This window comes from Hylobates moloch, unplaced genomic scaffold, assembly GCF_009828535.3.
Source record: "Hylobates moloch isolate HMO894 unplaced genomic scaffold, HMol_V3 SCAFFOLD_21, whole genome shotgun sequence".
Taxonomy (NCBI): Eukaryota; Metazoa; Chordata; class Mammalia; order Primates; family Hylobatidae; genus Hylobates; species Hylobates moloch.
In genome coordinates this window covers 3,442,243-3,470,084 of record NW_026652296.1, presented here as the reverse complement: position 1 = coordinate 3,470,084, position 27,842 = coordinate 3,442,243, and the positions used below count along the sequence as shown (strand labels likewise).

The following is a 27,842-nucleotide window of genomic DNA, read 5'->3' as shown; positions in this document are numbered from 1 at the left end:
TTTAATTCACCAGACGGTGCGCTCCACGAGGGAAGGGGCCGGGCCTCCCTGGTTCCCGGCTGTGCTTAGTGCCTGCAACCAGGCGGGACCGCGGGGGCAGCCAGGAGAGAAAGACGCGCCCAGCGCCCCGAGGCCCGGATCCGCCCTCAGCCCGCGTGCGCGCCCCTCCCCCCTCCCCCCAATCCCCGCGCGCCCGGGCGCGGCTGGGCGGGGTTGGGACTACGCTTCCCGGCGGTCCCCGCGCGCCGGGGGCGGGGCGGGGCCCGCTGGGGGCGGGGCTGAGCTGGCGGGGGCGGGGTCGGCTACAAAGCCCGGGGGCGGCGCCGTGGCGCAGAGTCCCTGCAGCGCCGGTCCGGAGCGCTTCGCGGCGCAGCTCGGCGCGCACGGCGGGAGCGGCGCGCGAGTGGTCGGGCCTGGCGGCTGGACGGGCGCTACTCGCTGCCCCGCGCGCTCCCCGCCGCCCCCCATGAGCGCAGCCCCGCGCGGCCCGGGTCCGTAGGCGGCGGGGCGCCCCCCATGCTGCTGCAGCCCGCGCCGTGCGCCCCGAGCGCGGGCTTCTCGCGGCCCCTGGCCGCCCCCGGCGCCATGCACGGCTCGCAGAAGGACACCACGTTCACCAAGATCTTCGTGGGCGGCCTGCCGTACCACACTACCGACGCCTCGCTCAGGAAGTACTTCGAGGGCTTCGGCGACATCGAGGAGGCCGTGGTCATCACCGACCGCCAGACGGGCAAGTCCCGCGGCTACGGCTTCGTAAGTGGCCCCCGCTCCCGGGCCCGCACCCCGCCGCACACCTTATCGCGGCCTGGGCGCCGAGTCCACTCCGGGGCACACGCCCAGCCTGCCTGCGGCCGCCCCCGCCCCAGGCGCCTCCAGCCGGCGCCCGCACCTGCCGCCTCTCCCGGGCGCGCTCCTGCCGGTCCCGCCCCCACCACCCCGGGCCCCGGCCCCCACCCCCACCCCCGGTTTAAAAGGAAGAGCCGCTGTGTTCAATTAGGACTTCTAAGTTGGTGGGGAGGTTTTGGAGCCAGAGGGCACTCGGGATTTCCTGGAGCAGCGGGGGGTGAGGAGCAACGGCTCCACCCCGGGGTGTTAGGAGCCCTTCGGCCTCCCTCATATTTTTAACAGCCCTCTCAGCCGCCCCAAATAAACATCAGCTTAAGTAAAAACGGCTTGAAGACACTTTCCTACTTCCCTTCCAAGCATAGCGTCGCAAACTCCATCTCAAAGTCTCGGCCCTCACTGGTGGGCAGCCCAGGCGGCCCCCCAGCCTCCCTTCGGGGTTCATTTTTGCCCTATCCCCGCAGGGGATTATTTTTGTCCTTGAAGGCCACATTTCCCAGGCCTTGAACTTTGAGGGGAGGAGCTGGAATCCAGGAGGCATCTTTGTGGGAGGGCCCCAGGTAGGGGTCAGAGGGGCTTTGGCTCAAGGACCCTGGGTCACAGGCACCCTCAGAGGAAGGGAAGAGAGGGGTGGCAGCATCTGGTGCCAGGGCGGAGCCCTCTGCCCCTTTCGCCCCTGGCTCCCCCCACGGCAGCCCCTGATGTGTCTGTGCTCCTCCAGGTGACCATGGCCGACCGAGCGGCAGCTGAGAGGGCTTGCAAAGACCCGAACCCCATCATCGACGGCCGCAAGGCCAACGTGAACCTGGCATATCTGGGCGCCAAGCCGCGGAGCCTCCAGACGGGTGAGAGCTTGTGTTTTCCTGCCTGGCTCTTCTCGGTTTCTATATTGGGTGTCGGTATCTGTCGGGTGGAAAGAGGCCCCCCTTCCTTGCCCCAGCAGTGGCAGTCGGCTATCATGTGCCTGCAGAGCCGGCACAGGGCAGCCATCCCCCCCTCGAGGATCTAGACCCCTTCTCACAGCGTGTGGCCCAAAGAAGGGGGCGGGGGGCAGGGAGGGTACTGCATCCCAGTTGCCAGCTGTCCCAGGAGGGAGGAAGTGGCCATGGGGCCTGGAGGTTGGGAGTGCCGACACCAGTGGCTGCTGACACCTGCGTCACTCGCTGTCACACTTCAGCGGTGTGCCTTGGGGTTCACGAGGGGGAGGCCTGGGAGGGGAGAGGAAGCTGATGATCCCTTTTGACTAGAGGTGTGTGGCTTGCGGGATTCTGCCACCCTGTGTGCAGCCCCTGAGGCATTGCTCCTGCAGTAAGGCCAAGTCCCTGATTGTTCTCTCGTTTTAGGCTTTGCCATTGGGGTGCAGCAGCTGCACCCCACCTTGATCCAGCGGACTTACGGGTGAGTGGACGTGGCTGGCTTGGGGTGGGCAGTCCTTGGAGATGAAGTGGAGGGGGCCTTGGGCTTCCTGGGTCTGGAAGGCTGGTGAAATGACAGTTTTCAGACATGTGATTGCCTTTAAGCCAAGGGAGTGAAGAGAAGGCAGATTGCATTTCTCCATCCCTGGCAGAGGCCACACCACCTAGGGGATAGTGAGCCTTGGAGCCTGCCTGCCTTGGTGCACACCCCAGCTCCCTTCGCTAAGTGTGTGGCCTGTTTCCTCACCCGTAAAATGGGAGTGGTCACAGCACATCTGAGTTTTCTGAAAGGAGGGCCTAGGGTGGGCCTGGTGCAGGTAACGCTCTCTTGAAGTGTTTGCTGATGACTGCTAGGGACTGGCAGGCTGGGTTCTTCCCCAGGCGCTCCTCTCACCTGTTCTAGTGCTGGGGCAGGTGGTGGCAGTAGGTCATTGCTACCAAGGTCTGATGTTTGTGAACGCTGCTGCAGATACGATGTGTTCAGGGCGGAGGCCACCTGCCTGAGTGGCCTGGCCTATGGGCTTGTAGTCTGACTCATTTAGAAGCAGCACAGCCCACTCTTCATCCTAAAATGCCTCCCACCTCCCTGCCCTTTTTAAAAACATCTAATAAGTCCTGGCAGCTGCTTGGAGAGGGATACACAGACTTAAGGGATACAAAGGGTCCTGCCTTGCGGCCTGCCTCCCCACCCCTGTGATGGATGGGAGCTGTCTTCCCTAGCGCCGTGGCATATTGATGGGGTTGGAGTTGGAGGGGAAGGCAGCTCAGAGACCACCACTCCTTTTAGGGCATTGGCACTTCATGAGCTTTCTTAGTCCAAATCCCTAATGCCAGTTGATCGCGTGTGTGTGCGCGCATGTGCGCGCACCACGTAGATTCCATGGAGAGAGACACAGCTTGGAGAGTAACCTGCCTCACCGGGGCAGTGTGGACAAGGATCCTGTGGAACTGGGCTGAGCCTGGCTCCCAGGTGATTGGGTCAGAGGCCCCAGCAGAAGTTGCTGTGCCCACTTTCTGGGAACGCTTGGGGTGACTCGGGGGCTCCCTGCCGGCTTCCATGCGTATTGGTGGATGTGTGCAAGTGTAGCAGTAGGAGGAGCTGCTGGCCGAGGGGTGCTGGAGGGTGGCCGGGGCCCTTCTAGCCTATGCAAGTGGCCGGGCAGCTCAGCTTCCTGCCGGGGTGCCTGTGTCCTCCTGGGAAGGGAGCGTGTAGGTGGTGGGAGCAGGCGGCCCTGTCCGTCTCGTCCTGGAATCTGTTTTGTAGATGTCTAGAGTAGTCTTAGAGGGTGTTTGGGGACACTCTAGCCTTCATGCCTTCACCAAGATTCTTCCTCTGGGGTTCAGGCCACGTGAAGAGGGTGTTCCTTGTTTTCCAGTATCTTGGCCTCGTTCCTTAGGCCCGCAGCAGGCGCCGGGGGGCATGGACTGGGCGGGAGGTGCTGCTAGAGGTGAGGGTGTGTGCCTCCAGTGCCTGCAGCTCTTTTCTGCTTACTGTGGGACTAGGCCTTCCCCCCTACTTCTGGGCTCGCTCTGATCGACGCAGCTGCCTCTGGGACTCCATAACCATCAGTGCTTGGCCTCTGGGGCCTGCAGACGTGGGTTCGAATCCTGACTTTGCCCCTTACCATCTGGGTCTGTCTTGGCAGTGACATCCTCCTCATCCGGAAAACAGGAAGATTAACTGCTTAAAACAGTGTGCAGGCACATGGGCTGGGTGCTCGGGCTTCCCCAGAAGTCCTCTCCTGTTCTCATAGCAGGCCTCTGAGGATGGGACTGAAACCATTCTTACTTTATAGAGGGGGAAACTGAGGCAGAGAAAGGCTAACCACCTGTCTGGGCCTGGGGCGGGGGTGGCGGGGCCGGGGTGGGGAGGTGCGAGGTAATAAATGTCCGGGAGGAGATTGGAACACAGGTGGTGGGTGCCTGAACGCATGCTTTCTTGGTGGGGGACAGTGGGAAGGGCCCCGGCCCTGGCCTGACCTCTTCCTTGCTATCCTGGAGTCCTGTGAACACCACCCATCCAGAAGCAGTTGGGATCGGTCACAGAGTTTGCCACTGTGTGCACCCGACTTCAGGCGACGGTGTTTTGTAACCCAATCTGCTGGCTGGCCATTTGATACCTGTGACGATGAAGAGGCCGCAGACTTTATTTGTTGGTTGCCAAAGGGTGGAGACCCAAACAGGGACGGTGTCAGAGGGACCATCCGCTCTTGGTTTCCTGGGAGATCTGAACTCAAGCCTCTGAGAATCCTCCTGCCCCTGCCTGGGCCTTACTGAGGTGGGTAGGGGGAGGCTCCCGGGTGCAGCTCCCGGGAGGCATTGGGGCGGGCTGCCTGGGTCAGCTGTCTGCCCCCAGCCCCCGTCCGCTGGTGGAGCTGGGGAGCTGGGCCCTCGTCAGCGTCCCTTTTGTCTTTGTGAACAATCAGGCCCCGGGAGCACAGCCGGGCCTGACTCAGCGGCCAGTTTTTTCGGCCTTGGGCTGGCAGCGACTTGCTGTTGGCCGAGGGCATGGAGGGAGGTGGGAGCCAGGAGCCCGGGCAGCTGAGGATTGTCCACCGGTTAACCCCTTCCGTGCCTGGCTGAACTCTTCCTCGACTTTCTGACCCCGACCTTTTATACCTTGCCCTGGACAACTCTGAGGATCCCACAGCTCTGCTTTTAGGCAAGACCCTGTGGAATCTTTGCCTGGCTGGGTCTTAAATGTTTGTTTAGAAGGATTTACCAAAGAACTTTACACTTTATGCTATTTGCCGGAGTTTCCTTGCCTCTTTCCTTTTTTTAAGTTGAACAAGCTCTGTGAGACCTAACTCACCCGTGCATTTCTGACCTAACTATATGTGACCACCGTCTGCAGTTTGGTGGAGCCTTCCTCGGCAGTGGCAAGGGTGTGGTAGTCACAGCAGGAGCCGGTGGCCATGGCCCACCAAGGGTGTCTGCCAGCCGAGTGTGTCCGTCACCTGCCGGTGGGAGGGGAGGTGCAGTGGTCTGGAGAGGGTCTGTGTCCAGGCAGAGCTTAGTCTGGCCTGGGAGGATGCCCCGTGTCAAGAGGTGTCTGTCCATTCTTGGGCTGAGGGCACCGGGAGCAGAGGTTTGTCCTGGGCCTGGCTGCACCCAGAGCCTCTTCTTGGGTTATTTTTGAAGGGCCAGCTGCTTCCCTGGGTGCAGGTCTCCCTGCCTGTTAAGGGGGCCTGGCTGTGGCCTTGACTCTCGTTCACAGAGTGCCTCACTGTGTACATTATAGAACGTCTGAAGGGGGTGGAATATCCCTGGCTTCCACCCCTAGAAGCCAGTAGCATTGCCTCGCCTAAGTCATGACTACCAAAAATATCTCCAGACATTGCCAAATGTCCCCTGGGTTTAGTGGCATGAGGACCAGTATCTGTGAGTCTTTTGGACCTTGCCTCATGGTCACAAGATGACTGCCACAGCTCCAGACATCCCACCCACGTTCCGGGCAGAAAGGACAATAAGGGACAGTACGAACTGCCTCTGTCTTTTTAGCAGAAAAATGGAAGCTTTCACAGAGGCCTCAACAGGCTTCCACTTAAGTCTCACTGGCCACAACTGGGTGACAGGACATGGCTGCCACAGGGGCTCCGAGATGACAAGACAGGCTCCTCGGACTCCGGGGTATCAGGTACAGGCCATATCCAGGAGCAAGGGCCCTGGGGGTCTGCCTGGGCTTGAGGCCAGGCCCAGCCCGTCTCTGCAGGCTCCTCCCCATCTGTGAATGAGAACAGTAACACTGTCTCCCCTACAGGGCCAACTTGACTGTGTGTGGAGGGCCTGGCCCTAGGAAGTCACAGTTTGTCAGTGACGCATCTCTTGCCGGCTCTGCTCCAGGGTCTGTTGATTGACTACCTGTGCAAAACCGAGGCTCAGAGCAACTGAGAGACTTGCTGGGTTCACACATCCCGGGATGGTGGGGCCTGAGTTGGGGGCTGCGAGACTCTTGTCCCTCCCACAAGGACTCAGCGCCTCCCTCTGGCTAGATGGCAGCTCTTGGATGATTCAGAGCACAAGGCCTCAAGACTGATGATGGCCGTGAGACCCTCTCCCAGGCATGTGCCTGCCCCACTGCATGTATAGTTTCAGGGACCCCTACGTCCTTCGTGTGAAGGTCTCTGGTTCCCACTGGGTAGTAGATGGCTGCCCTTGCCATCACGGGCCTTGGTGTGTGCACGCCATGGGGCCTGGACAGAGCACCTGGGTCCCCAGAGCAAGAGGACAGACTGGGGAGGCAGTGATGGGAAGGTGTCTGTCTCCTTGAGAGCATGGGGTGCGCGAGATGGGGAGAACGTCAACAGCTACCCCCAGCATCATTCATTCATCAGATGTTTATTGAGTGCTTGCTGTATGCCAGGCCTGGTGCATAAGAAAGACACGGTCCCCGATCTCAGGTGCTTACATTCTGCTTGTGCACTCGTGGGCCCGCATGGTGACGCGTGCAGTTAAACAGGAAGCTGGCGGAATGAGTGCCTGCGTGGGGACCGAACAGTCCCACGTCTCGAGTCCAGTGGTGGGGAGATGTGTCTGTGTGTGTGATAAAGCTTCACGGTTAGTGTGTGTAGAAGATGATGCGGTGTGCTGAAGGCCTGCAGTCACTAAGCCACTGTGCCTGGCTTAGTGTCCTGGTTTTGCTCGTGTCCTTAGTTACTCTGATGTGCCCTTGGGGGATGGAGGAGGCAGAGTACACAGGACCTCTCTGTACTGTTTTTGCAACTTCTTGGGAGTCTTTTATTATTTTATAATACAAAGTGAAACAAAGCCAGAGGAGCTGTTTGCAGGTGATGGCGTGTGTGTGTGTGTGTACGCGCTCACGCGCGTGTGTGCAAGCATGCTGGGGAAGGCTCCACTGAGGATGGGGGAAATGGGCCTTATTGGCATCTGGGGAAGAGCAAGCAGCCCAGGCCCAGAGTGACAGGTGAGCTGCAGGTCACTGTGGCGGGCACAGGGTGAGCACCGCAGGGCGAGGGCAGAAGCTGAGGTCAGAGCCAGGCGGCATGGGGCTGGGAGGAAGTGACTCCCCCCAACACTGTGGCGTCACGTTTTCACCCTGAGGGTGTCTCGTGGTGCCCCCCCCCCCCCCCAAGGCTTCCTGTTTGGCAGCTCATCTGGAGCCAGGCGTGGGCTGCGCCGTGGCCCTCCTGGGCGGGCGCCCGTGCCGCACCTGTTGTTTGTCCTGTCTGCTGAAACAGAAAGCAGCCTTTGGGTGGCGGGGGCTCCTCTCCGAACATGAGTTCTCACCCTGGCTCCCTGCTGGGCTTGGGGAGCCTCTTCTGGAAGCCTTGGGCCAAGGGGCACAGCTTTGTCTCAGGGTAGAGGCCTGATCACAGACCGAGGTGGAGGCCCAAGTTTGAGCTTTCCTCATTTAGCCTCAGTTTCACCTTGTGTTGAGGGTGGACAGGCTGAGAACTCTGCAGTGTGCTGCGGGCATCAGGACCTTCCTGCCGATCTTGTTTGGGTAGAGTAGGGAGCTGGACACTGGGTCAGCTTGTCTGACAGATCTTTGCTTGCTTTGTGCCAGGCTGGGGACGCCTGCCATGGGGGAGAGGGGACACCCGGTCCCAGCTCCTAATCACAGTGCTTCCTGCAGCGAGGTGCTGAGAGGAGGACAGAGACAAAGGAGGTCAGCATGCCTCAGAAGGCGACAGGAGCTGGGGAGGGGAAGGGAGCAGCCGGGGAGGCTCAGGGCCCGGCAGGGTAGCCTCAGCTCCTAGAGGACTTTGATGACCCAGGGAGGCACTGCTACATTCCTCCAAGTGACACCGGGCCACGCAGGCTCGGAGCGGAGGAGGGATGGGTCAGTCTGCATTTTTGTTTTCAGAGTGTTTTCGCTTCTGGCTGCTGGGTTGAGCCTGCACTGCCGAGGGTATTGTGGTGGTTGGAGGCCCTTAGAGGATGCGCAGTAATCCAGGCATGAGACGAGGGTGCTGCCTGCACCAGCGGCCCTGTGAGATACAGTGAGATTCTGGGTGTCTATTTTGAAGAACCTGGGAAAGAAAGAGGAGTCCAAGAAGATTCTGGAGCTTTGGGCCTATGAAATGGAAGATGGGCTTGGCCCTGACTGGGGTGGAGGCTGCTGTGCAGTACAGTTTTGGGGAGAAGGTCAGGAATTGGAGTTTGGGCCGGTTGAGGTGGAGATGCTATTCCGGGCCTGGCATTGCCCCACAGAGAGGGCGTTTGACCTGTGTCCTGTGGCTGGCTGCCCCACAGAACTTGAATGTCCCCAGACCTCCCAGTCCTCCCCCCTAACAAGTCACTGGGGATTCCCGGGAGGCAGGGCCGTGGCCTGGCTTCCTGCCTGCCAGGCGCCTCGGGGACCTTCCCGCACCCAGCCAGGTGGGAGTCAGAACCCTAAGAGCTGCGGTCCGTCTCTGCCGTGGTGGGGCAAGGCCCCTGGAGAGCAGGGAAAGTGCAATGGGCTCATTTGCCTTTTTCGTTTTTATTTTCAGAGGCGACTTTATGTTCAGAAAATGAGTCCTCCTGGGCCGTGGTCAGTTCTTCTCACTGCGAGTTCTGCTTTGAGTGTGGACATGTGTCCCAGGCACCATCTGTACTTCCCTCACCCGGCCCGCCAGGGGGTTCTCAGACTGCCCGAGGCCCAAGCCCTCTGTCTTGGGGACAATCTGTTGGACTCTGCAGCATCCTTAGTTTACAGATGGGAAACAGAGGCCGGAGGGGCTGAGTGATGGTCCGTGGGACTTGGACAGGCGTGGCCAGGATCTAGGCTTGGGGCTCTTCCTGCCCTTGGACCCCTGAGTCTCCGTGGACAGAGTCAGCTGTGGTGCTCTTGGCTGTGTGCTGACCCTGGGTGTGTTGGGGTTCAGATGCTGCCTAGGCCACGTGTGAACGGGAAGGGAGGCAGGCACCTCAGATTTCCAGTCTGGACCAGGCTCTGGGTCCCCCTGTCCTCTCCTGGGCTGTGGCAGAGTCAGCTCCTCCTGCATGCCCCGCCCTCCCAGGATGGCCTGGCCTTTCCAGCCCTAATGGTGGCCCATTTCAGTGGCTCCATGATTTGGGGGTTTGGTGTTGCCCAGGCTCCGGCACTAGGGGGAAGCAGAGAACCCCTGAGTCGTCCTTCCGCAAACACCCTGGACCCCAGGTAGGTGCCTGTGCCCAGTGTCCAGCGTTGCAGAGGGGCTTGGGTGGCATGTGGGGATCTGTCCCACCCATTCCCGTGGTTTCTTCCTTGGCTCTGCCTGGACTTTGCACAAGTGGTAGGATTAATTCTCTGGGAAACAGATCCGCCTCTGATTGGTGCAAGGCCCTTCTCCGGGGTCTTGGTGGGAGGATAGAAGTTTTCTGCAGAGGATGAGGAGGCACGGACGCCCAGTTGTTCTGAGGCCGGAACTTGGAAGGAAACTGGAAGGGAAGGAGGCCCCTGCCCTCTCCTATGAGGGAACAGCTGGGCCATGGCTCTGCATCTCTGGGGAACGGATGGGACTCCAGCAGCGGCCGTACAGAGGGCCGATTCCAAAGTGACTTCTAGAGGAGGGAGCAAGTGCAGTGTGCCTGAAGAGGCCAGCGGGCCCTGGCCAGACAGGAGCAGCCCTGATGAGCATCGGGTCCCCCGACCTTTAGGCTCCTACCTGATTGTGCCTGGCTGCTGGTCTGTTTTGCTCACCAAGAGTTCTTGGCTGCTGCCCCCTGACCTGGGGCTGAAAGTCCTAGGAGAGGGAGGGCCTCTGTCCCTCCCAGCATTCCTCAGGCCCAAGGAGGCGTCGATGCTGCTGAAGCCTCTCGGGTGCACAGAGCAATAGATCCTCACAGCAGCCCCCTGGGGCGTGTGGTTCCCCAGAGGCAGTGATGAGGTCACCCGGGGCCGCCAGGCACCTGGTCGGGGAGCAGAGGCTGGCGGGCTGTGCCTGTTTAGCTGTGACTTGTTGGGTGGAGCCGTGTCTGCCTGTCCCTCCAGCCTGCCCAGCCCTGGCTGCTGAAGGCTGAACTGCTTTCTCTGCCTTATTGGGGCAGGGACTCTTGGCCTGGGAAGTGGAGGCCATTCCAAGGAGTGGGGGCTCTTTTGCCTCCCAGCTGCTTGCAAAGCCGGGGCCTGCCTCAGACGCTCAGCACTGGGCACCTGCTGTGCTGGGGCACTTGGGACGCAGCGGCTGAGACCACGCTCTTGTGGGGAAGACATTGTGCAAGACAGATGACGAGGGGGCTTCTAATCATAAGGAAACAGAGCCGCCTGGGTGGGACCCTGAGGGGTGAGCTTTGAGCTGTGGGAAGAAGGAAGCGCATAGGTGCGAAGGTCCTGTGGTGGGAAGGAGTCAAATCTGGGAACAGAAGGAGCCCAGGGCAGTGGGAGTGTGGCCAGGGAGGGCACACTGCAGGTGGAGATGAGTTAGGAGAGGTAGGTTGAGGCCTAATAACGCAGGAAGCCACGAGGGAGCAGTTTGGGTTTTCTTCTGGGTACAATGGGAGGCAGCTGGAGGGTTCTGCTCCTGGAGGTGATGGGGTCTTGATGTTTTCATTTGTTTGTGTTTTGAAACGGAGTCTTGCTCTGTCGCCAGGCTGGAGTGCAGTGTCTCGATCTCGGCTCACTGCAGCCTCCGCCTCCCTGGTTCAAGTGATTCTCCTGCCTCAGCCTCCTGAGTAGCTGGGATTACAGGCACGCACCACCACGCCCAGCTAATTTTTGTATTTTTAGTAGAGACGGGGTTTCACCATGTTGGCCAGGATGGTCATAATCTCCTGATCTCATGATCCACCCGCCTCGGCCACCCAAAGTGCTGGGATTCCAGGCATGCGTCTTGATGTTTTTAAGACAACTCTGGCTGCCGCTGGGTGAAGGATTCAGGGATGGGAGGCAGGCCTCCACCACCACCAAGGCAGGGCCACGCCACTGCGCCCGCCTGGAGAGTTGGTGATGAAGGAGAGGGAGGATTGGAGAATGGAGGGATGGAAGCAGGGAACTCCTGTTGGATGGTGTGGGCATAGGCTGCAGTGGGGGTGAGTGGGCAGGGTGGTGCCTGGGTGGCCTGGTGGGCTCTTCACTGAGGTGGAGAGGGCAGGAGAGTCCCACCAGGGCCGGCAGACACGTGCCCTGGCAGGCGAGCCTGTGCAGGGGACACAGTGTTGATGGGGCTTGGTGGGTGGGGCAGTGTGCAGCTACCAGGCCGTGCCCTTGCGTGCAGAGGCTGTGGCACCTGACCTTTCTGAGCATGGAGTGTGAGGGGGCTGCCGAGGAACCTGCCTGGCGCATGCACACCCGCTCTCCATTGCCAGGCGGAGTCTTAGGCCTGCGGCCGGATGCAGGCCCAGGCCGCCCTTGGACAGTGCGGGGCTGGTGGTTTGGCTGCATTTTTCTTTCTCACCTGACCACTCAGTGGGTTCGCCCATGTGCGCATGGCTGCATGTGCCCCTCTGTCTCTCAGTTCCCACCAGCCTCCTTTGCAGCCCCCCTGGCGTGGGCACTTGTGGTCAGAACAGCAGTGAGGATTCCTTGTCTTTGCCCTTCCCCACGTGGTTTCTGATGTTCCACAGTCGGGCATCTCAGTCTCAGCACTGCGGACCTTTAGGGCGGCATTGTTCTTTGTTGTGGGGGCACACTGAGCATTGTAGGAAGCAGTCAGCACCCCTGGCCTCAACCCCTAATGTCAGCAGCACCCCCATCCGCACCCCATATTCCTGGTTGTCAGTTGTGACAACTAGGACCGTCCCTAGGCATTTTCCAGTGTCCCCTGGGGCACAGTTGTCCTGGTTGGGAATCGCTGTCCTAGTAGCGCCTCTAGGGCCTCACAGCAAGCTTTCGAGGTCAGCCTCTGTAGGACCCAACTTACAGATGAGGAAACTGCGCCTTGGAAGTTTTGAAACCTGTTTGGTAACTCAGACAAGTGCAGGGGTGAGGCGAAGCCCTAGGAGGGAGAGAAGCCGCTGGAACCCAGCTCCTGCCTGGCGGGGCTTTGTGGCTCCTTCTACCTTAACTTCGGCCGGTGTTCTCACTCCCCCTTGGGGCCTTGAGGTGTGGCCCCTGCTGTGCCTTCCTTTTATTTTGAGCTGAACCTGGGGCCCCAGCCAGTCCTTGCAGGCACAGCTACCAGCAGCAGGCCCCACTGTGCCAATCCCTTGCTCTGCAGTGGGGCAGATTGCTTGGGGCCTTTCTGAGCCTCGGATTTCCTCTCTGGGAAATGGGCTAACACTAGGATCTTTTCTGTGACTTTTTTTTTTTGAGACAAAGTTTCACTCTTTTGCCCAGGCTGGAGTGCAGTGGCATGATCTCGGCTCACCACAACCTCCACCTTCTGGTTTCAAGCGATTCTTCTGCCTCAGCCTCCCGAGTAACTGGGATTACAGGCTTCCGCCACCACACCTGGCTAATTTTTGTATTTTTAGTAGAAACAGGGCTTCGCCATGTTGGCTAGGCTGGTCCTAAACTCCTGACCTCATGATCCGCCCACCCCAGCCTCCCAAAGTGCTGGGATTACAGGTGTGAGCCACTGCACCTGGCCTTCTGTGGCTTTGAAAATGCTTCGCAAGTTATCCCAGGCCCTTTACATACAGAAAGATGAGTAGATACCGACATGCAGTGTCTGCAAGGGTCAGGAAACAGGAGAGCCCCTCCTTCCTCCCCAGCCTAAACATTGCTCACCCACGCTTGTGTTTGAGTGTCCCTGAGTAGGGCATCTCCTTGGTGGCCAAGGCAGCGCTCTGGCCCCGATGATGTGGGGCATCAGAACCCGATAGAAATGACACAGCCCTCGAGGTGAGTGTGGCCGGAACCCGGCTGCCCCACAGCCCCAGGCACTTGTGTTCTGCGTCCCTGGTCTGGGCAGCGGTTCTTGAACGCAGCTGCGGATCAGGACCCCGGGGCCTGTTCATGCAGATTTCTGGGCCCCATCTGCCTTTGCAGTCTGCATGGGATCCACATTTTTAGCAAAAACTTGCGGGGAGGTGTCTGAGGCAGGGGCATCACTGCCCATGTTTGGAGAAGGTGTGGGTTCAAAGCTTCCATAGCATCCAACTAAGGAATGTTTTCGAGGTTCCGAGAGCTGGATCGTCGGTGGGGGGGGTGGGCACTGGTGATGCCAGGGACAGCCTGCTGGGCACAGCCCCAAGACAGTCCTTGCTGTGTCTCCACTCGCCCCCTTCCCGAGGGAGGCCTCCGAGACCCTGCTGGGCCCCCTGCCTCCGCTGGCCAGAGCTCCTCATCGTTCTCAGTGGGGTCTGTGCCACCCACCGGGCCTTTGTTCCATCAGCACCATGTGCCCAGTGCCTCCTACAGGCCTGGTCCTGGCAGAGAGCTGGGGGTCCAGACAGAGCCATCTCTCTGACAGAGCGCCATCCAGTGGGGCGTCAGGCAGCGTAGCGAGGTGAGGGGCTGGCCTCCATGTGGGGTTGGGGGGGCCTCGCCAGGATAAGGGCTCCAGGCAGAGGCATTGGCAGGTGCCAGGCCCAGGTGGGGAGGATGCGAGGGATTGAGGTGCTGTGGGGCATGGGCCGGCACCAGGGTGGAGCTGGGTGTGCAGTGGAAGCCAGGGGTCAGCAGTCCCGGCCACCCCCATGGTGGAGGTGCCGCGAGAGGGTTGTGCACAGAGGCTGCCGGCTGCCCTCGTCCGCTCTTCAGACGCTCAGACTGGTGCCTTCCTCCGCCTTATGCCGCAATGCTACTCCCCTGTGGCCAGCTCTGCCTCATCATTAGGTCTCTGCAGGCATCCCCTCCTTCAAGAAGCCACCCTGTCCTCTCCCCCATCGCTGTCCACACATCACAGCCCTGTGCTGTCGACTTCTCCTGAGCTCCCCCACTCTGGTTTATGGGTTGGTGCGTTTTGGTGCCTCTCCCATCCTAGAAGCTAAGCCCCTCGAGGGCAGGGGCTGTATGGTCTACTCCTCTCTGCATCCTGGCAGATATGTGAGAAAGGCGTCACAGCTTGAGAGTCAGAATTCAAACCCAAGCCTGGCTCTGCACAAGGCTCTTGTTCCCATGGAGGATGCAGGGTGGATAGCAGAGGCTTCTAACCTGGGGAGAGGGACAGGAGGTGCCGCTGTGGGGTTCCTGGCAGGAGCTGCCTGGGCCTCTGGACAGATGCTATGGAGGGTTGGCTGTGTGGGCTGCAGGTGTGGCCACAGCAGCCACTAGGATGGCTCAACCTGGGAAGGTAAACAGCAGTAGAGAGGGTGATGCGGTGTAGAAACTTCCCACACACTTCCCAGATGGGGTGGGGGGAGCAAGAGGCCCTGTCATCCAGGTTTTTCTGGTTCCCACTGTTGCCGTAGGGCTGGGGGATCCACTGAGTGCACCTGCCTTTGTGCTGGAAGCCAGGGCTCCTCTCTGACCCTGAGGGTCCCTGGCTCTGGGGAGGGAGTACGTGTTTTCAATGCTCACATGTTGCCAAACCGTGCTCCAGAAAGCTGCCTAGTTTCTGTCCCTGCCGAACGCAGGAGAATGCAGGGAAGGATGTTGTACTTTTTCTCCAGAGCTGCTTCCCTTGAGTGAGGGCCCTGCCTACAGGTGCAGAAGGAAGCTGAGGTTCCAAGTTGCCCCCTAGGCGGGCCTGGCCTGTGTAACACGCAGGTGTGCAAGGCAGAGGAGATAACTGATGCCCAGGGCACAGTGCCATGCCCTGGCAAGACCACTCCATGCCTCAGGCTCTGCAGCAGCTTCTGATGCCACTGAGGTGGCTGTTCTGTTGCAGATGGGAAACTGAGGCTTAGCGGCTTGCCCCAGGCCACCGAGCAGCTGGTTGGCAGACCAAGCACACGCCAGGAAAGCTGCCTCCCTGAGCCTCGTTTCCCCCTTTGCTGAGGGCTGAGCATGCTGTTGCATGGCCAGCCCACAGCAGGCAGGAAGTGGTGGCCTCGATGCGTTTCCACAGTGGCCTGCCCAGGTGGGGTTAAGAGCACAGCTCTGAGGCCAGCTGACTCCTGGCCCCTCCACCTCATCAGCTGTAGGACCTTGGGCAAGTCACCTGGCCCCGTGTGTGAAATGGGCCTCATGATGGGAAGACCAAGCCGATGGGGTGACACACCCAGTCACAGTACGGGTCTCCCCCAGCGTGGGCGCTAGCGAGTATGGCAGCTGCTGGCGCCATTACTGAGGGCTGCTCATGGCGCCATCTCTGTGGTCACCGCCATTGCACCCCTTTGCTCCAGCATTCACGCAGTCACTCTCACATCTTCACGGAGCTGCTGCAGGCCAGAGTCCGTGCTGTCAGGGACAGAAAGAAACCCTGTGAGGGCTGAGCACGGTGGCTCACGCCTGTAATCCCAGCACTTTGGGAGGCCGTGGTGGGCGGATCACGAGGTCAGGAGATTGAGACCATCCTGGCTAACACGGTAAAACCCCGTCTCTACTAAAAATACAAAAAAAAATTAGCCAGGCGTGGTGGCAGGTGCCTGTAGTCCCAGCTACTCGGGAGGCTGAGGCAGGAGAATGGTGTGAACCCGGGTGGCAGAGCTTGCAGTGAGCCGAGATCACGCCACTGCACTCCAGCCTGGGCGACAGAGCAAGACTCCATCTCAAAAAAAAAAAAAAAAGAAAGAAAGAAACACTGTGAGGAGCGGGTGTTGGCTAGGAGAGAAGGCGTGTACATGAGCCGAGTGTGCAGTGTCACTTGGTGGGTGTTGGGTATCAGGGAGATGAGCAGGGAAGGGGACAGGGGCTGGCCTCCCAGACATGCAACCCGGGGATTCGTATAGGGCCCTGCTCTTGATCGCATGCTGTGCTGTCGTGGCTTCAAATTCTCAATCATTTGAAAACAACCGTTCAAGATTTTTATTTTTGCACCAGCCCCAGGGATGTGGGGTGTAGGGCTGGGATGGGGAGTGCAGTCTGGGAAGGCCTTGCTGAGAAGGAGACATGGAGGGGAGGAGGGAGCCTGGTGGTTAGCGCGGACAGCCAGTGCGAAGGCCTTGAGGCGGCAGCATCAGGCCCGGTGCTGTTTCTGTGCCCATCTGACTGAGGAGGAAAGTTGGGGCTCGCAGTGGGGGGCGGCACGCATCGTGTACCCCACTGTTCTCCCAGCTGTATTCCCCAACTCCGTTCTGGCCCTAACCCGTCATGCTTGGCCCCACAGGCTGACCCCGCACTACATCTACCCACCAGCCATCGTGCAGCCCAGCGTGGTGATCCCGGCCGCCCCCGTCCCATCGCTGTCCTCGCCCTACATTGAGTACACGCCGGCCAGCCCGGCCTACGCCCAGTACCCACCGGCCACCTATGACCAGTACCCATATGCCGCCTCGCCTGCCACGGCTGCCAGCTTCGTGGGCTACAGCTACCCGGCCGCCGTGCCCCAGGCGCTCTCGGCCGCAGCCCCTGCGGGCACCACCTTTGTGCAGTACCAGGCGCCGCAGCTGCAGCCCGACAGGATGCAGTGAGGGGCGTTCCTGCCCCAAGGACTGTGGCATTGTCACCTTCACAGCAGACAGAGCTGCCAGGCCATGATGGGCCGGCGACAGTCCGGCCGAGCTTCAGTGAGGTGCCACCAGCACCCGTGCCTCCGAAGACCACTCGGGCATTCCGCCTGCGCCCTGGGACAGCAGAGAGATGGCTTCTCTTTAAATCTAGGTCCCATTGTGTCTTGAGGGAGGACTTTAAGAATGACCGAGAGCTATTTAAAGACACAATCCCAGGTTCCTTGCACACCACGGCAGCCTCTCCTTGCACCTTCTCCTGCCTCTCCACACTCCAGGTGCCCTCAGGCTTGTGTCCCCGCCGCCGCATCGTGGCGGGGTGTCACAGACCCTCTGCAGCGCCTGGCTGCCCTGGACTGTGCAGAGATGCCTGACTCCAGGGGAACCTGAGAGCAAGAAGTTAATGGACTGTTTATTGTAACTTGATCCTCCCGAGCTGTGAGCACAGTCCGAGGTGTGAGGACACAGCCTCCTGTTGGAGTCCCATTTTCTCCATCAGGGCACGTGGGCGGCTTCCTCAAGCCCAGAGGAGCTCCCAGGCGCACGGGGGCCGCCAGTAACGGGGGCAGCCGGCCAAAGGCCCCTTTCCAGTCATAGCACTGAAGTTGCAACTTTTTTCTTGTAATTGTTTTGCTACTAAGATAATTTCAGAAGTTCAGTCTATTTTTTCAGCGGATACTGCCGCCACCAAGAATCCAAAACCTATTTTTGACTTGGAGAGACTTGCTTTTTGTTGGTTCCGCCCGTGGAGACGACGACAGTGTTTCTGTATAATAAAGTGTCTGCCGGCTCGCGGGCCAGGATCCTCTCAGTGGGATGGGCACCACAGACAGGAGGCCCCTCAGGCCCGCGCGGGCCACTGTCTGCTGCTGCCTACCAGGGTGGCGGAGTGAGTTGTCTCAGGACCCCGTCACTGCGACGTTGACACTCCTCTCCCTTCCCTCCCTCCCCAACTCCCCAAACACTGTGGAACGGGAGAAGGGAGTGATCCGCAGCATTCAGGCCACTCGGGGTCTAGACCACGGCGGTGCCAGCCTGCGGGGGGGGGCAGAGGCCCTCAGATCTGCCCACTGGAGCGGTTGAGTGCAGGAGGGTGTGCCTCTTCCCTCTACCCCCGCACCACCTGCTGTGTGCCAGCCCGAGATGGTTCCTGCCTGTCTTGGGGGTTGGTGGAGGAAGGAGGCAGTTCTGCCAGCTGTGGCAGGGCTGCTATGGGGCATCCAGGGCTGTGGGGGTCTGGAGGAGGGGACATGAGGTGAGAGGTATCCTGGCTGAGGGCGGCGGCGGGCAGCGGGGGGTCTCCCTCCGGACCTACCTCAGGGAGCTGAGCGTGCAGGCGCTCCAGGGCAGGCCTGGGACAGAGTCAAGGCCCAGAGAATAAAGGTAGCTAATCTCATAATAATATTTTTATTAGAATGTTCTGATGACAAAAATAAAACTTGTTTTCTTTAAAGAAAAAGTTGGTCTAATTTTTCTCAAAACGCAGAGCTCCCCTGGTGCCTGTGGGCATCACCCATGCCCCGCCCTCCTGGTTCAGGAGCCCAGGATTTCGCTGGCAGCCATGCATAGAGCGCCTGGCCTGCACCGGCCGCTGAGCCTCAGTAGCAGAACAGACGCAGCCCCCCTTCACACCCGCTAATGCAGGGGAGGCCTGGCGTCCCCGCCGCCGTGCGTCATCCAGCGTCAGCTTCAGACCCGGAGAGGACTGCGCTGGCGTTACTTCTTGACGCTATGGCTGGGGAGGGACCTGGACATGGATCGTGATTGGCAGCCCCACCAGATTCCTGTGGAATAGGAGGACAGTTCCCCGAGAGAAGGGGGGTTGCCACCAGAAGACCCTGAATGTGGGCTCCTGAGAGGACGATGGCAGGTGTCCAGGACAGCTGCCCTTAGGGTAGACTTGGAAGGGAAGCCTTGGTCTGGGGCTGGATAGGCCCAGCATCTAGAACTCAGAGCTGGGGACCTCACAAGGCCTTCATAGAGGAGGTGTCAGGGCTGGAGAATCCATTAACTCCTTCCTTGAATTGCTCACTCACTGTCATCCCAAGATGTGTGCTGGGTCACACGCAAAGCGCTGGGGATAGAGCAGACAGGGTTGCCCTTTGGGTTTCTCATCTGCTGGGGCAGACACAACAATGCCCCAGGTTGATGGAGACTGACAGGTTTCCGGCGGGGAGCGGGTAGAGATGCCGTGAGGGTCTGCACTTCCTCCCAGGCCCTGCAGGCCGGCGCCTCCCTCCCACTGTCTCAGTTTGCAAATGCTTGTGAGGGGTCAGGGAGGGCAGCATGGGGCTTCCAGCCCTGAGGAGGAGACTTGCTGCAGCTGATAAGAACTTGGGGATCCACGGAGGGGGGCTGCGGGTACTGCCAGGGTTATCGTGAAGGCCACTCGCGGCCTGCATGTTTCCTGTCACTATCAGCTGGTGGCAGCCTCCGGGACAGGCCTTCAGGAAGGCCCTGAGGCCTTGAAAACATCTCCTGGGTCCCAGGATTGAAGGCTCTGGATGGTGACAAACCCAGGAGAGAGAATTTCTAAGTCACCTGAGCTGAGTGGGGAGCAGGGGCTGGCTGAGGGCAGCAGGGATGCAGAGCGCAGCCACTGTCCCCAGCAACGAGGGTCCTAAACCCCAGCACTGCAGCACCAACATCTGCGGCCGCTGACTCAGGTCCGCACGCTGTGCCACACACGTTCATGGATGGTCTCAGTTCCCCTCCAGGTATCCCCGTTATCAGACCTGTGAACCAAGATGCTTACGAGTAGAGCCCACATTGCCTGGGCCCCCAAGAGACGTGGTGAGAGGGGCTTGCCTGGAGCTGAAGGGTGTGGGCCTGATTGAGATGGCCGGGGTGTGCCCAGACATGCAGGCTGAGCCCAGCCAGGTCCTCCCTGGCCTTGAGCCTCACTGTGCAAGACGGTCGCGAGTGTCCTCCCAAGGCAGGGACTTCCTGTCCTACCCACTGTATTCTTAGCAGCCGGCACAGGCCTGGTGCCCAGAGGGCCAGATGTCACACACACATGCATGCAGATGTATGTTTGTGTATGTATATACGTTAACACACATCCCGGGCCCCCATACGCGCACATGCATAGACACACACACACACACTGATACAGGCATACCTGTGCATAGATACACATATCCACACAGACATGCATCCAGACACATTAACACCTAAACATGTATGTGCTATACACAGACACTCCCACTCAATGGTATTCAGAGATACATGCACACAGAGAAACAGACACACACTCATTCTCAGACACACCATCACACATACACAAGTACTGGCTCCCACACAGTACATGCACATATGCACATGGAGACACGCTTGCACACAAAATTACCTTCCAAGGCACACACGTGCACACACATATGTGTATGTGGAGATAGACACATATGCACACACACCCCCACGTACCCCCACAAAGATACACACGTGCACCCAGACACATATGTATATGTGGAGATAGACACATATGCACACACACCCCCATGTACCCCCACAAAGATACACACGTGCACCCAGACACATGTGCACACACGTGTTGAGTGACAGTACAGGACCCACTCCCATTGTTTGGCTCCACAAGTGAGGGTGTTGCGGGGGGCAGCAGCCATGGTTTTGAGGGTTCATTGACTTGGGGGAGAGGGAAGTGGAGCAGGTCCAGGCCGGAGGGCTTGGGGGCAGAAGAGACGGGCACAGTGAGGGAGGTGCCGTACCTGGCCGCTCACCTGGCTGGGCGGCAGATGGTGGCCGCCAGTGTCCTTTGGCGTGGGGGAAGACTGCTCACTGCCAGCCCCCTATTCCTCGAGAGGGTTTCTGTCTGGACATTGGCGCAGGCTCGGCCAGTGCATAGGCAGGCAGGAAGGGCCAGGGAGCTAACACCCTGGGGCAGCCCTCAGCAGGCTGGAGGGCAGTTAGGGGATAGACGCCCCTCTTTCGCCGTGCCCTGCGCTGGTGCCCTGAGTCCATGACTCCCCCTTCTCTTCACTGTCTCACGTCCTTGATCCCGCGCTGTGCTTCCAGGGATCCCCTCCTGAAGCAGCTGCCTGTGGGGTTTGCACACCCAGCTGAGACGGCTGTGAGAGACCTCAACGACGGCAGCATGGGCCAGGCACTCACCGCCCCCGGGAGTGGGGTGCCCAAGTCCTGAGGCCTGGAGAAGCGCCTGCTTCCCCCTCTTCAAGGGGCTGACAAAGCCCAGAGAGCCTCAGCAGTGCAACCAGGGCCATCCCGCCAGCCGGGCTTTGCCCACAGGTTGGGCCACCTCCGAGCTGTTACCCTCCAAGCAGGCAGGAGGACCAGGCCTGGGAGCAGAGGCCGAGCGCAACTTCTGGGGCACGTGGCTGCTGTGTGAGCCAGCTGGGGGCTGGGAGAGGCACGCAGGATCCAGAGGGGCCTGAGACCCCACCCCGCCCCATGGCATTGATTTGGAGACTTCTTGCTGGGGAGGGGCAGTGGTGAGTGGGAGGTGCTTCCCTTAGCGATTGGAGCCCCATTTTCATCCCACTTTCCAGTTGAGCAAACTGAGGCCCAGAGAGGAAAAAGGGGCTCTCCAAGGCCATTGGGCTGTCACTCCCCTTCTGGGGGTGTAAACACAGAGGGACTGGGCTGGGACAAGGTGTGGGAACCACAGCCACCGCAGCCCACAAGAAGAAGCCACACGAAGGTGAGGTCACCTCCATGTCACAGCCCCGGGTTGCTCTGCTCTGCCCTGGTGGGGGGCTTGCCTGGTTGCCATCTTCCCTGAACCTCACTTTCTTCCCTGCATGCATTGAGCTGACCCCTGGGTAGCCCCGCAGGTCCTGCCCGCCCAGCATCCACTCCCTTCCTGGTGACAGCACCTGCTTTTCCTTAGGGAGCTGCCCCCGCACCACCCTCAGTCCAGGTGGTTCAATGGAGCCACATCTACCCCTGGCTCCCCAGCTCAAATAGTCAGCATATTCTACTCCCCTGGATCCCGAGAATGGTTCCGGGATAGACGCGTGACCCGGTGTGGGTCCATGCGAGTCAGTCCTCCTAGGGGAGGAAAGCTGTCCCTCTGCTGAGGAAGCCAAGCTGGGAGCAGATAAGCCTGGAGCAGCTGGGGGCGGAGAGGAGTTTGTGCTTATGGAGAGGCTGCCTGAGAAGGAAGCCAGCCCAGCAGAAAGGAGAGCTGAGGAGGAGAGAGGAGCAGAGATGGGGTCTTGGGGACATCTCTGGGGGCCTTTGATACAGCTATGCCTGAAGTTAGATCCTGGACCTTTTTAATTTGAGAGCCAATACTTTCCCCCTTTTACTTAAGCCTATTTGATTTGATCTTTTTGTCCCTGGCAACCAAGACTCTGGACATATACAACCTCAAAGGGCTGGCATTACTTAGAATTAGGTTCAGCAACTGCAATAGAAAGTCCAAAATCAGGGTGGTTCTTAGCTACCTATAATTCGTTTATTTTTCTCATGTAAAATAAGTCTGAAGCAGGCAGTCCCAGGCTTGGATGACAGCTCCACAGTCATCAGGAGCTTAGGCCCCTTCCGTCATCCCAGTGAACCATTTCAATGCATGGCTTCCTTCCTTAAGACCATCTCGGGGACCAAGATGGCTGCTGGAGCTCCAGCCATCATGTTCAAGTGCCAGGCAGCAGAAGAAAGAAAGGGGAAGGCTAGAGTATCTCAAGCTGAGACTTCTCAAGGAGCCTTCCTAGAAGTTGCACACGACATTCCTCTTCCATTTCATTGGCCAGAACTTAGTCACACGGCCATACTTAACTGCAAGGGAGGGTGAGGAATGTCGGTGTTTAGCTGGGTATATAGCTACCTAGAACACAGAAAGCCTTCTGCTACCAAGGAAGACACGGGAATGTCCTTACGCAGACAACTTGCATCCAGCAGTAAGCTCTGAGTCCATGAGAGTCATGTCCCATTCGCATGCGCTTTATGGAGACTGTTATTGACCAAGCCTGTTACCTCTTTACCTTCACACCAGTGGGGTGCGCTGGGTCTATCCTTATGCCCATTTCGCCCAGGGGGAAATTGAGGCTCAGAGCGCTCACTGCACGTGGCCTGAGGTCACCTGGTTCCTTAGGGGCAGTTCCAGGAGGACAGCTCGAGCTTCTGCCTCAGCGAGGTGTTGGAAGTTTGGCAAACAGTTCTCATCGGACATGGCTGTCCATGTTCCTACAGGACTGGCGGCCCAAAGTGCCTTCGCATTCATGGTCCTTGAGCGGGAGCTGGGCCTGAGGCCACCAGGAGGTGCCCTCTGATGTGCTCCAGCGTGCTGGCTCGGTTCCTTCTCCTTAGCATCCTCCCATGAGGAGTGGAGTCATGGTCCCATTTTACAGAAGGGAAGACGGGCTCAGAGCAGGGAGGTGGCCTGGTGGGGCTTCGGGCCCGGGTCGGTCTGCCTCCAAAGCCTGTGTTGTTGGTCTTTGGCTATGCGGCCTCCAGGGAGCTTGCATGGAACAACTTGACCAGGGCTCAGTCCTGTCTCCTAAGCCCCACCCAGGCCTCCTTCAGGGGTGCAGACCCCTAGCCTGTGCCGGCTGCAGGCAGGGCCAACAAGGTGCGGCAGGAGGGGCTGGATGCTCGGGCCACCTCAGGCGATTGACTGAGCCCGGGTGTTCCGGCCACCTTAGGTGATTGACTGAGCCACGGTTACATCACCTAGAAACTGGTTAATAACCAAGGTCCCGCTTCCCAGGGCTGTGGCCGGGATTACAGGGGATGAGTTAGGTAAGGTGCCCCGTGCAGCCCTGGTGTGGAGTAGGTGCCCCTCAGGGAGCCCTCAGCTCCCACTGCCATCAGGGGAAGCGGAGCAATGGAGGGTGGGTTCAAGAAGACCCCTGATTCCTGGAAGGCCACCCACTGTTTTTCAGGGTGCTGCCTGAGGATGACGGATCCATGCTGCCAGTCCAACGAGACAAACCCTCCCGCTTCAGTCTCCCCGCCTCTGGAACCGAGGTTGTCCTCACAGCCCCAGAACGCATGAAAACTGGCATTTATCGGAGACCTGCCATGGCTTTACACCTGTCATTTCCCTAAACTCTCCCAGCAGCCTGTGGGAAGTTGACTGTGCCCATTTCACAGATGGGAAAACCAAAGCTGGGAAGATTTGGCTGCCTGCTCAAGGCCAGAGAGCTGGGCAGTGGCAGGGCCAGGGCAGAGCTGGGGGTTGGACCCATGCATCCTGAATCTGGAGCCACACGCCGCTGCACCTCAAGGACTGGGTTCTGGCCACCGCACCCATCCTCCACCTTCCTCATCCAAAGGCAGCCAGGCATCCTCCCCACCCCTGCCCTGGCTGCTGAGTCACACTTGTGTTTGTTCCCCAGAGATGTAAACATCCAACCAGGAGCCCCCGGGCAGGAGGTTGGGAGCCCTCCAGATGCTGAGTGAATAACAGGGGCAGCTGCCCAGTGTGCCTCAAGGCTGGGTGTTGCACAGGGCACAGCCTGGGGTGGGCACCTGGCCTTCCAGATACCTCCTGGGCCTCCCGCAGGGGCCGATAAGTGCCTGGCTCTGCTTATCAGCCCCGTTGCCCCGCCTGCTCCCGCCTCAAGCCCTGGTATACACACTGGGGTGCACGGTGGCCCGGAGATCACGATGGGGTGAACCACCCTCCACCCGCAGCCCGGCCCACCAGACAGCTGAGCCTGGTGCAGCAGAAACAACTCAGAGGGCTCCCGGGTGCCTCCTGCTGGCTCCCTGCTCCAGTGATGGGGGCATTTTTAGAGAAATTAAAATAAAGATCTTTTTTTTTTTTTCTAAATTGTAAAAGTAACACTGTTGGGGGGAAAATGTGACCATTTCCTTTAATTTATTAAAATAATCTACATATGTGTATAAAAAGAAGCGGCAGGAAAGAGACCAGGCGTTAATGGTCGTAGGAGGACTGGAGGCTTTTGTTTGTTGCTAACACGGCTCTCTATTTTTCACAGCTGAGAAATGAAAGCTGGCGAATGGGGCTTGGCGTCTGGTCGTTTGCTCCTGCATCTGTGTGTGTGCACTCCAGACACTCCGGGGGTTCCGGTGGGTGGTGCCTGTGCCCCTCTCTTCTGCTGACTTTCTGGGTTTCTCTGATAGGCCCGAGCCTGCAGCGGGGTGGGGTTGGGGTCCGGGCGCTTGTCTATGGGAACCCGCTCCATCTTCAACCGTGTGACTCAGAACACAGTTTCCTGGCACACACACAATAACACAATACAAGCCCTCTGTGACTCTCCACTAAATCCCACCTCCTTGCGCAGCCTCCACGGCCAGGGCGAACTGGCCCTGCCACCTGTCCACCTGTCTGATCCTGAGAGAGAGAGAGAGAGAGATGGAGGGAGTCACTCTCTTCTTGTTGTCCCTTAACCCTAACTCAAATGTCACCCTTGGAGATGCCTTCTGGGACTTCCCTGTCTAAGCTATCACCTCCAACCCCATCCTTGTTCTCTCATTTGTTTTTCTTTCCAAGCAGCTGCCTCTGGGATAAGGGCCTGGCCTCAGAGTGTCCTAGGCATGAGTCTGGGCTGCCTCCTCCTCCTCCTCCCTGGGCCTGACAACCTCGCTCCTGGGGAATGGGCTGAGCCTGGGGTTCCTACCCTCCCATGCAGTGGCAGGACCCTGCTCCCCAGCAGCCAGCGTGCCCTGGGATGGCTCGCCCTGCGCAGGTGTGGACAGCCCCTGCCCAGCTTGGAAGCACAAGCCCTCCTGAACCACGGGAGAGCGGAATATCACCAAAGGCTGCTTGGCTCCCGCAGGCCTAGGTGGAGGTGTAGCCCGTGAAGGCCACAGTCCTGAATCTCAAGCTGAGGTTTAGCAAAAGCCTGCAAGGTAACCAGGGGCGTGGGGAGCTGTAGTCCTCATCCTCAGGGTGGGCAGAGCAGAGAAGCCTGAACTTATCCAGCACCGGGCTTGTGCCAGGCCCTGTGTCTACCACTCACCAGCATGGGCTCATCGAATCCACACAACAACCCACTTTATAGATGCAGACACTGAGGCTCAGGCTAGTCAGGGAGTTTTCCCAGGGTCACACAGTGAGTAGCTGGCAGAGCTGGGCTCCAAACCCCGGGGGATCTGATGGCAAAGCTGCCCTCCTAACCTGCAGCTGGGGTCACCATGGGAGGAGACAATGACCTGTATTATGGTGTGGCCACAGGGAGAAAGGCCACAGAGCCACGAAGAATGATACTGTGGAAGTCTATTTCCCGACATGGAGAGATGGCCACGGAGTATGGTGGAAAGAAAAAAGGCACCATGAACAGAAGCTCCTCTGACAATGCTGGGCCCAGAGTTCCTCACAGCAGCAGTGACACCCATGCTCTCCAGTTTGCTACAGTCCCCACCAATCCTTACTGTGCCTCTCATTGAACCCTGGCAGGCATTTTAATTTGTCAGTTAGGAGCCACGGGAGAGCCAAGTAGGGGAGGAAGCAGGAACCATGTCAGATACACATGTGCTTTATCCTCCTTGACGTCTTTCTAGAGGACAATTATGCAATTATGTGACAGATGGATGGAGGGAGGGAGGGAGGGACTGATGAAAGGGAAAAAATGGGTGGAGGAATGGATAGAGAGATGCAAACGAGATGGATGGATGGAGGGTGAATGGGAGGATAGATGGATACATGAATGGAGAAATGGATGGGGAATGGATGGTTGGAAGGAGGGTGAATGGGAGGATTGATGGACAGATGAATGGAGAAACGGATAGAGGGAAGGAGTGTGAATGGGAGGATTGATGGATAGATGAATGGAGAAATGGATGGGGAATGGATGGAGGGAGGGAGGGTGAATGGGAGGAGTGATGGAAGATGAAATGGAGGGAGGCATGAAGGGAGGGAGGGAGTGATGGATAAAGGAAGGGATGGATGGGGGGATGAATGGAAAGATAGAGATATCTTCAACCTTGGTCCCTACTCCAGCAGAGTTAGCTTTGCCTCAGGGGATGGTCTAGTACAAGGGTTAATAATTCAAGTGTTTGGAATAAGACCTGAATGTGAATCTGAGTTTCTTTCCTGACAAGCTGTGTGACCTTAGGTAAGTCACTCACCTTCTCTGATCCTCAGTTTCCTCATTAATAGAAAGGAAATAATAATACCTTGTAGTGCCTCCTAGAACACGAAGTAGAACAAGCACTTAGGGCCAGGTTTGAGGGAGAAGTTGAAGGTGGACCAGCCTTTATTAGGATCAGTGCTGCTGCTATGGTCCTATCACCCCTGCCCTGAGAAAGTGCCCTCTCTGCTTCCGGGCCCTTTGTGTTGAGCTGGTTAATCGCTGGGGAGACTCGACGGGTTCCCCATCTCCCCACCCCCAGCTCTGAGGATCGTGGGATCTTGCTGGACTGGTGTTAATACCAATATCATCCCCATGCTCACTGCCTCCAACCTCAACCTGACTCTCAGACCCCACCCAAAGCCACAGCCGCATCTTCGTGACCATGACCGTGAGAAGGCTCCTTGCAGCTCCACCCCAGAGCAATCCTGTTATCAGGGCTTCCAGCCCTGGCTGCACCTGAGAACTGAGCTGCCGGAGCTGCTAAAAGCAATGCTGCCTGTGCCCCACCCGGAACCCAGTCTTTGGGAGAAGCGCCTGGCATGAGTATTTTTTTAAGCGCTTCTGACTGCTACTAAGGCAAAGCCTGGCCTGAGAATAAAAGAAGCTCTGTGTTTAGTTTCTTTTCTTTTTAAAATGTTTCTATTTTTTCTTTACTTTTCTCTTTAGTTTCTTCGGCAGTGAAAACAGACTCTGCTGTCTCTAGTTGGATGAAGAATTCACGTTTGTTTCCCTTTCAGGGTTTTGATGGTTCGGTGTAAAATATGTTTTTTTGTTAATCCACTTGGGGTACAGCTGGTTAGAGTAGGGGGTAGGGAGCCCCTTCCTCTTCCTTTGCAGGCCTCCAAAATCCTCCGCAGAGTACAATGTGGGGCTGAGTTTTATTATAAGGTAAACTGGTTTAAAAGAATAACACTAAACACAAATCAAAGGAAAGAGATGAGCTACCACTTCACATCCACTAGGATGGGATGAAAAAGTCAGAGAAACTCATGTGCTGGTGAGGATGTGGGGGAATTGGACCCCCCCACACACTGCTGGTGGGAATGGAAAATAGACAACAATCTGGCAGGTTCTTCAAATGATTAAACAGAGAGAGCTACCATGTGACCCAGAGATTCTCCTCGAAAAACCCAAGAGAAATAAAAGCTTCCACACCAAAACTTGGACACAAAGGTTCTTTTTGTTTGTTTTTTTTGTTGTTGTTGTT

At 58.4% G+C, this 27,842-nt stretch overlaps 1 protein-coding gene across 3 annotated transcripts; it reads left to right on the top strand.

Annotated features, from left to right (window-relative positions):
- Positions 1-330: 330 nt before the first annotated feature.
- RBM38 (RNA binding motif protein 38) lies at positions 331-27,842 on the top strand. Of its 3 annotated transcripts, none has more exons than XM_032143214.2 (4): positions 331-753; positions 1,565-1,688; positions 2,187-2,241; positions 16,277-18,076. In XM_032143214.2, the coding sequence occupies exons 1-4, from the start codon at positions 517-519 to the stop codon at positions 16,578-16,580; spliced, it is 720 nt and encodes a 239-aa protein (XP_031999105.1). In that variant the 5' UTR covers positions 331-516; the 3' UTR covers positions 16,581-18,076. The 3 variants fall into 3 exon arrangements, with proteins under 3 accessions (XP_031999105.1, XP_031999108.1, XP_031999106.1); XM_032143215.2 differs by lacking the exon at positions 16,277-18,076 and adding an exon at positions 23,477-27,842 and having other exon boundaries at positions 337-753; XM_032143217.2 differs by lacking the exon at positions 2,187-2,241.

Excerpts from the sequence above, each read along its gene's own strand:
- RBM38 (XM_032143214.2), top strand. The coding sequence starts at position 517 with ATGCTGCTGCAGCCCGCGCCGTGCGCCCCGAGCGCGGGCTTCTCGCGG. Across the intron at positions 754-1,564 it reads AGTCCCGCGGCTACGGCTTC|GTGACCATGGCCGACCGAGC; the intron begins GTAAGTGGCCCC and ends GTGCTCCTCCAG. Across the intron at positions 2,242-16,276 it reads TTGATCCAGCGGACTTACGG|GCTGACCCCGCACTACATCT; the intron begins GTGAGTGGACGT and ends TTGGCCCCACAG.